Source organism: Lepeophtheirus salmonis, chromosome 1, assembly GCF_016086655.4.
Source record: "Lepeophtheirus salmonis chromosome 1, UVic_Lsal_1.4, whole genome shotgun sequence".
Lineage (NCBI taxonomy): Eukaryota > Metazoa > Arthropoda > Copepoda > Siphonostomatoida > Caligidae > Lepeophtheirus > Lepeophtheirus salmonis.
This window is the reverse complement of record NC_052131.2, coordinates 27,027,527-27,037,052: the sequence shown is the minus strand read 5'-3', so window position 1 is coordinate 27,037,052 and position 9,526 is coordinate 27,027,527. Positions and strand designations below refer to the sequence as shown.

General features: G+C 31.9%; 1 protein-coding gene across 1 annotated transcript; it reads left to right on the top strand.

Moving 5' to 3' along the window:
• The first annotated feature begins 274 nt into the window (after positions 1-274).
• LOC121121771 (G-protein coupled receptor daf-37) lies at positions 275-1,552 on the top strand. Its single transcript, XM_040716754.2, has one exon. The coding sequence runs from the start codon at positions 275-277 to the stop codon at positions 1,550-1,552; it is 1,278 nt and encodes a 425-aa protein (XP_040572688.2).
• Positions 1,553-9,526: the final 7,974 nt, after the last annotated feature.

Genomic DNA, 9,526 nt, shown 5'->3' with positions numbered 1-9,526 from the left:
AGGTATATATATATGTATATACATTGTGAATGATTTATATAACACCAAACTTTTGTTAAAAGAGTAGGGATTGATCCCGAGTAAAGACTCAAATTTTCCTGAAATCTTTTTATATAGAAACGGTCTTTGCCCCTTTTCTATGTTTAAAAAAAATAAAGGAAATTTTAATGAAGTACCATGGAGCGATCCGATTTAAAGATTGATTTGTGGTGCGCTTACAAAAAGGGATGGAGAGCTACATGATGCGAAAGGAGAAGAGAAGAAATTATGAGAAATGTTGGTTGTTTATCTCAAAAGGCGAATCTTATTTTTAGTAGAGTCTGACGAGCACACATTAAAAGGTGGTGAGAGCGGAATGGGACTTAGCAACAACTACTCTCGAGACTACAACATCTCAAATAATTGCCCCACTTTCACCCTTGATGATAAGATATTCAGTAATACTTTCCGTCTATGGGTCGAGTATCGCTTCCAAACTTGTATCGCTGTCCTGGGGATTCTTATCAATCTATTTTCCAGCTATGTCATTACACGAAAGGAAATGCGTAACTCCTTTAATTTATTACTAATTTTTTTGGCTGTTTTTGACTCCACATTCCTCATCACGGCACTCTCTAAAACCTTTCGAGAACCTCTGAGTGCCAGTTGTGGTGGAGTGTATCTGGAGATATTTGCCTACGGCCTCTATCCTCTCTACAAGATCTCCATGAGTGGTTCTATATTTATGACAGTGGCTATTTCGGGAGAGCGATATTTCGCCATACACTATCCACTCGACTACTCCAGATCCATGAATGAGGCAAATGCAGTTCGAAACCGTTGGATCAAATACGTTATTCCTGTGATTTTCCTCTCTATACTTTTCAATTCATCCAGTTTTTTCGAAATCACTGTGAGTCAGCGTAATGCAACTTCCAAGCCTCACATGTCAGTTACGCCGCTTCGCAAGAATGTCTTTTACATTAATTACAACTACTGGAGCCGTCTCATTTTGCATGGAGTCCTACCGCTCTTCATGCTGTTTTATTTCAACTTTAAAATATTCTATGACATTCGTGAGCGGAGACGCCGACGACAAATGAGACTCAACGCCACCCACATCACCCTCAAAAACAATCAGATTCGTCAACAACAGCAGAAGCAGCAGTTACAGCAACTCCACCAGCAAGCATCCCACGTCCTTAATACGGAAACCAATATCACTAAAAGGGGATCTCAGTCTACTCAGAAAATCTTTTCTGCCGACGGATCCCGTCGCATTGAGGATAGTTTAGCTGTTATTTTTATTGGATTCACTTTTGTATTTTGCATTTGCCACACTCCACGGATACTTCTCAATATATACGAAATACTCTTCCTAGAGCGACTTACGAGTTGCTCTAGTGCTGGTAAAGAGGGCCTCTATCCCTGGACTTATACAGCTATTAGACTCTCACATTTCCTACTCGTAGCCAATTCTGCTCTCAATATGCTCGTCTACTGCTTTTTGAGCTCCAAGTTTAGAAAGGAATGCAAGACATTGTTTCGGAATATGTGTAGGAAACAAATATAGAATAAGGGATGATATGATATCCTATATCATACCATACTTAAATACTCTGTTGTTCATGTTCATTCTCTCCACCTTTGGAGAATCTATTCATTTTTGAATCAATCCATGTATATTTATATCCGTTCCTTAAAGTATTTATATGTATAATTTACATAGACTTGCCACCACCATGTTGATATTGATCAGCTACGTGTCTCCATAACCCCTTCACTACTACATATTATCGTTTCCTAGCATGCAAACTAACCCTTTCTTTAACAAATTATAATTAAATATTTATGTAAATATGTATCATGTCGTATTTAAATAATATATTAAATGTTTATCGTGTCGATACCCCCTTTCACTCTCATTCAGTGTGTTTGACTTGTATCTTTAGAGAGGTTGAAAATATGTCTAGATACGTCAATAAAAACTTTCTCCCGGTCCGTATAAAATAATAATTCAGTTGGCAATCTGCAATACTCCCTAACTCAAGACGTTTAAAGCATTGGTTATAAAAATATAAAAGTGAAAAACGTCATACACTTTTTGTTAATTACGTTTTTCGATTCCTTTTTTTTGTCTTACACACGGGGAGTGCAAATATTTTACTACTCACAAGTATAAGAGGGAGTATTTATAGGGCGCCCTGCTTTTTATATATATCATTTTCTTATTGGTTCTAAGATAATCATTGATATGAAAGGACCAGCGAATAAGAAAGAAAAAATAAATCGTAACATTCATATAGAATAAACTGGTATAACTATTTTACAAGTATTGAGAAGTAACTTTTATTTTCTGTCTCTAAATATGATCATCTGGTATTTAAAAAAAAACAAAATATAACAAAAACAATCGACAAAGTGACATGATAACCCTAATGATTTGAAAAATATTATGAAGCCGAGAAGCTAAGTTGTCAAGACGTTTTATTAGATTATTGAACTTAATTAAAATTATTGTTATAATAACAGTGGACAAGGTGTTACCTATACTGTATCTCCCAGTTTATAGTCAGTTTGCCAAATCTATGGAATTTTTATTTAATAAATATGATAATTGTTCTCAGCCGAATAAGAACTAATTTAAATCCAACCAATTAATATTAAGAACACTGATTAGAGAAAAAGAAACAGCTAAGAATCAAATACAGTTTAAATTTTCGTGCTATTGAGGTCTTGAGTAAACACAGGCACACGTTACTTCGCTTACACGAAAGTTTACAGTGTACTTTGTTGTCAGCTGTTGTTGTTTTTTCTTCTACTAATCAACTTTCTGAACATTGATTGGTTGAATTATAATAAGCTCCTAATAAACTTTTAACAATTCTCAACAGCTATTGAATAATAATAACAACCAACTGATCTTTGGCCTTTTTCTTTTTGAAGGAAAGGCCGTGGGATACAATAAAGGTATCGAAGTGGCGTCTGATGAAGTTATGTGACGGAACGTCTCTTCTTACGTCCTTATGAAGATGTCGCTCTAAGAATTAACTATGCTTCGTTCAAAAACGATAATTTTTTTTGTTAAACTAGGGTTTAACAACACTCTATGTTATTTAAGAACCAAAAATCCGTTCGATCTTTTTTTAAATCCGTAAAAGTTGGAGTATCCAAAACCAATTCGGGTCTCAGATATTTTCAGTTTATACAAGCATGGTTATACAGTGCCTGAGTACTTCGGATTTGGGTCGACAAAACCGTCCTATCTCTAATCGCCCTCTAGCAAGAACATATTTTAGGAACGAATTACTCTGTTGTCGATCCTCAATTCTCTGAGTCTGACAAGGACAGACAATGTGGGTTGCCAGATCAATCGTGCGTTTATATGTATTTACTCTTGTATAGACAAAATTTGAATTATTTGGGGAGAGAAAATACCTTGCAGGTTACCTCCGCAGGACTATATAAATATATATGTATGTAAAAACAGAGAGGGATGAAGCCCTTAGACATTAAATAAAAGTTGTTCAGAGTTTTGAGTTACGTACGACAGGATAAGTTTTATTCTGGCCAGACTAGATTCCTGGACTCTGGAGGGCAATTTTTTATATTTTTTGGCAAATACGTGGGTTTTTTTCATGAAATAAGATCAATTTCCCGTGTCTCAAAGTTTTTTTAAGGTATGGTTTGTAGATTCGAGAAAATGCACCAAAAGAATTAAAAATCCAAAAACGAATTACTGTACTAACGGAAAAAGGGAGAACGTATACATTGAATACTAATTAAAAAAAACGGAATCAGGAAGATAATTAGCGAGTTTGTCTTAGTATATATTAATAAAATAAAATATATATTACAGGTACATCCTAGTATTTAATATAATTGTTAATCACTTGCTTTTATTTAAATTGGAATTTAAATAACTAATAATGGGCTCAATGACCCTAGGTAAGAGTATGGATAATATTACACTGTTAATTTAATTTACTCTAACTCGATAGAAAGTCAGTGAAGTAATATATATATATCACTCAGTAACTTTATGTACCTTCATCATTATTCACCTTGGACTACATATACAATTATGGTGTCATCCTTTGAAAAAACAATTAGTCAAAACAACAAACATGGAAAGTGTTGTTAATTGTTTTAGAGGGCTCCTTTATGAATGACTAGTGTAGAAGATACGTGTTCATATTTATGCAACTCCATCCTTTGTATCAGTGTTTCTATAAGATCAGAATGCTCAAAAAGAATTAGAATTTTGACATCTAATTTAAAAAAATAAACCAATCGGACATTTCATATATAAATGCATTCTTTACCCGTATGAAAGTATCAAATTTTAAATTCAATATGTCCTTTCTTAAAATTGCATGGGAATAGGGCATTTAATACAAAAACGAGACAACATTTAAGAGGAAGAACTTATATTGAATACGAATTAAAAAGGGAATGAAGAAGAAGATTAGTGAGTTAGTCTTAGTATGTATCTAAAGAGACTATAAGGGGAAAATGCCTAATGTATATCTATCAAGAATGTTTTTTTCTTACCTCTACTTCTGATTCGTCTTTAATGGGGTTAATCATGTAAAAAACGTGATTCAAGATAATCCAAGAGATGGCGACTAATACTCGGGTCCTAGAAAACTGACTACATATATCATAAATATAATATATTCATCAAGAGAGTGTAAATACTATTTTATTAATCATTACTATACAGTAGAATTGTATAAATTTTATCTTATATTGTTAATAGCTGTCACTTTTTAAAAGTTGTTCCTAGGTATATATATAAAAAACGTGCTCTGCAACGTTTCAGTACCATAGAAAAAATATTTGCATTGTTCCAGCCGCATGAAGATTAATATAAATATTCTTCTTAATGATATGACTTTTAAGCGTAAGAATTCGAACTGATTTTGAATATCCTATCTATTTAGAAGATGTTTCGAAAAGTGAAACCTCTAAAATAAATCTTTAGTTAAGAAACGTAATTTAAATAATTTTTTGATAAAAAATATATATATCATTAATATCCTTATCGATATAGATGCCAGCATCATTGTTAATTTCGATGCAAATGACAGTTTAAAATAAAAATTAATCTTTTTTTCGAATAACTGAACCTTTAATACTTAAATTTAGCTAAAATTTACTATCTGTCTTGTCAATAATCAAGTATGTAGTGGTATGTGTCATTCTTATTTTAAATTACTTTAATTAAGTAGACGTAGGGAATCCTTTGAATCATGAATGTACCTTTTACCTATAACTCTTACCTGTATTGATCTTTTATTATTCTATGAGGACGTACCTATTTTACATTTTAGTCCCTCAAAATATAATTAGATAGTGTTTGTTTGTATCCGCCATGAGGATTGAAAACTCTTTCTCCGGTCTGATGCTCTCCGGCCGTATCTATAGTATTTTAGGAGCCCTACATCAAGTATTCTTATCTAGCCAATATTCCTTTTCAACTTATTTCAAAAACACCGGCAAAAATGAGCAACTCTACTATTCAACCAAGAGGATAAGTAAATAGTAATTACATAAATAAGTATTACTATTAGAAATAAAATAGAAGTTATCCATAATTTGATATATTATGGATCCAAATTATTCTAGTTGGACAACAATGGAACTGAAGCGAGAACATATAAAACGAGTTGCAAGAACCCATGGGAGAAAATTACTTCTGATTGAGCGTCTCCCATCATATGATAAAAATGATGATTTTGAAGACTTAGTAGTCTAGATTCCTGATCTGATTCCGAAGCCAAATTGGGAAATTTTATCTCAATTGAAGACAAATGTTGAATGTGACAAATTGGTTATGCCCCCTGTGACGAAGTCCCATATTTAATTAATTATTTCAAGTGACAAAATGTTTGAGTCCCCCCACCACTTTTTTTAGCCTTTTCTTCCCTTCTTTTCTTACTATATGCCCTTTAATGATTAAATATATTGATCATATAAGATAAATTCGAAAATGAGCTGCATCCTTGAAATATTACAGAGATACAGAGAGTTTTTTTTATGGAATTTTTTCTTAAGTTATAGCTCAGACTTTCAGCTATCAAAGGAGATATTTTTGCACTTTCTGGATTTATCATTTTTGGAGTTATGAGCCTCTGAAAAAAACCCGTTCTCAACTTTAAACAAACATAACTTAAGTTTTAAAGATAATAAATACATTTTAAAAATTGTTTTAGAATTGTTCAGTATTAGACTTTGAAATATATGAATATCGTTAATCCATAGTTTCAACAACAAGCGGTTAAGAAAGCTTTGAATCTTAAAAATAGCCAAACGTAAAAACACTTTTTAGCCTTTTTCTGAATACCCTGAAAATGATAGAGTAAAACTATGACCATATTTGGAATTAGAGGATCAAACTCTACTATTTCGATGATGTGACATTTTTGCTGCTGAGCACCATGAGTAATTACTGCCAATGTAAATGCCATTCACCGTAGTTTTTCTTTCTTTCAATTATATGAAAGAAGGCCAAAGTATGACGCATCATCCAGCGGTATAATTTTTTTATTAGTTTGCTTCCTTCCCATTATGTATATGCACTTTTTCCTCTCTTACGCAGTTCATTGTTATATCACGTCTTTCGACTAAAATTCATTTAACAAGTCAATGTTTCAGACATGGTTATATATTTTTCTTTAGAATAAACCAGATATATAAACCATTAATCAAAACCATAGTTCATAGTATCTGAATCATAGGCATGCTCTAAAATATTATAAAAGCTATTTACAAACAAACATACATATATATTAATCTAAGATGGGAGTTTTTATTCTATATATTTTTTGATCGAGGTTACGTGAATCCTGAACTTAATTCATATACATCGTTTTTGTTTACTTTTAATTTCAACCTTATTGTCTCTTCTTTCCTTCCTAGTCTCTTTATATGAATCTTCGTTATGCTTGAAGGAGGAACATAATACCAATTATGTTGTTGTCTAACGCCAAGTTTGACTAAATTTTGGATTTATTTAAAGCATTAAGCAAATAATTCGAAATAAAATATATAATACGGGTACATCTTAGTAAATATATAAAATCTGGTAAAAATCTATCGGAAGTACCAATGTATAAATGCCGTGTCATGTTAATGACTCACCGGATTTAGCATGACTGCAGTAAACAGCATATTTTTTAATTATTTAACTGCCTAAATACATTTGACTTTACAAAGAAACAAGGAACGAGAAGAACATCGTGTATCGTTTCCTGAAAAGAAAAGAACTGGACCTGACCCACTTTGAAATGGAGCCTCTGCCTACTTCATATGATCCTTTGTATACCGGGTCTGAGTTTGCACCAAAAATCACAAGGGTAGATACAAGTAAGGCTAAAAAAAGTGCATACAATGATAATTACGTCGAATGTGGCTTTAGCAATTCTGGGGATGTAACATGCTCTCTCCCTTTGTAGAAGAAAGACACGGCATGAAGTTGTCAAACAAAGGGATTATTGCTCCGGTCAAACTAAATTTATTATCATTTTCAGTTCGTTTCAGTGCTCTGTTCATTAATACTTGGTCTAAATAACTAGGACATTTGCTTTTAGACTATGCGGTGTCATTTTTATTATATTTTAGACTTGGGTGCCTTGAGATTTAATGCATTACTGAAAGGTGCCCTAAATGGAAAAAATGTCAGGAAATACTGATTTAGATATTCACATAGACGTATATAATAATGTTGAGACTCAGTCCAAGACCGATATTTTTTCTCGGTTCGGTCCTAGGTGGTTTTTTCTCGAGCAATATTTCGGACCAAACCGCAATCTCAGAACGCGATTAAAGTCTGTTCAAATGTTGGATCGTTTTTTTTTTGGGTCTCAATCTATGAAGCAACTTTCTTCCCATTCCTCATTTATGAACTATAGGATTTATGCAACACATTTTACCGCATAGTAAGCTCCTTTTCCCTTCACTAATCATAAGAATTGAGTTGTAAAATTGAAGCAAAGAAAACTGCGCGTAATACACAGTACCTAAGGAGGTATTTACTTTTTTGGGGTATGTTTTGGCAAAAATACTATTAATAATAAAGCTGGTTAGATAGTGTGGAATATAAACATCAATAATATTCTGGAAGAAAACAATTGAATTGCTTATGAGCTTATAATTAACTATATTATTAATAATTTAGATATAAGGGGATTAAAACAAGCTTAAAGATGCTTCATATTCAAAATAATTGATTAATTGATAGTTATAAACTAGTAATCGATTAACTTTTCTCTGGGAATGTTATTGTAATCTATATTCACGAAGCCTAACCTACTTATGACATTAAAATTTCTTAATAAATAATAAAAATTAAATTGTACAAAAATCAACCTTTTTTAGAGGCATTTAAAAAAAAATTAAAATATAAAGTCTATTCTAAAACTCCAGCTATGATATAAAGTACTTGCAAAAAAAAATAAAAAGGATATTCGCTTCTAATTAAGGTCCTTCATTTTGATCGATTTTTTGGTGATTATATACATTTTTTATTAATTACAATAAAAAAAGATAAATTAATAAATAATTAATTTTCAAATGCTGAAATGTTTGTATTAATTTTTTATTTATTTTGATTTTCCTCTATTTAGTTCTTTCATGTCGAAAGATAGCACTGAATTGTAGTTATACCCATAAAACTTGACTTTAAATTTAAAGGTTTTAAAGGCCAAACCTGTAGATGTCAAAAGTTTAATGATCATTTTCGTGTTCTACGTCTTAAATAACAATAATAAATTTAGGTTTAAGCCTGCATACAAAAATGCTGCTGCAAAAAGTAATAGTTAGTTGAGTTAAATAAAATCCTGTATCTCCATTCAACTCATTAAGTTTTAAGGAACAACAGAAAATATTCAATTTTCAGACATTCGACGGGTATGTTAATAAATAAGATGCAAAGAATAAAATGGCTCAAGGTGGATTCGTCTTGAACATTTTTGCCGTGTACATATTCGCCTTGTACGGGGGGTTGCCTTGTGAGACGCTTTCGCCCTGAGACGTTCTCGCCTTGTACCTTTTTTGCCTTGGAGAATAATAGAGGGAATACGATTTCTTCTTAGTTCTATAAGTTTGTTAGTGAAATTTTTACTGTTGTATTCACAACGGTAGGCCATGTTCTTTACAATTTATATCGTAACGACAATCTTTTTAGGAAATACCTAAAAGTAATAAATACATTTTATTTGGGCTCAGAAATAGGCTAAAAAAATAAAAATAAAATATCAGGTTCCTAACGACTCCTTAGTTTCAAACTATATCAATACAAAAATATTCACGAATGTTAGATACAATGAGTTAATATTTAAAAGGAATGAAACAATAAATCTTAGAGATCTCCTAGATATTCCCAGTCAACTTTTCCATTAATTCAGAGATAATTGTAAAATACCCTGCTCTAGCATTTATCTTACTAATATGAGGATTTTATCAGGACAGTGACATGAAATACAATTTCAAAGTCCTTTTTATGGAAACTCTCATAAAATAGACAACTTTTTTTTATACTATC

Coding starts and splice junctions, on each gene's coding strand:
- LOC121121771 (XM_040716754.2), top strand. CDS start 275: ATGTTGGTTGTTTATCTCAAAAGGCGAATCTTATTTTTAGTAGAGTCT.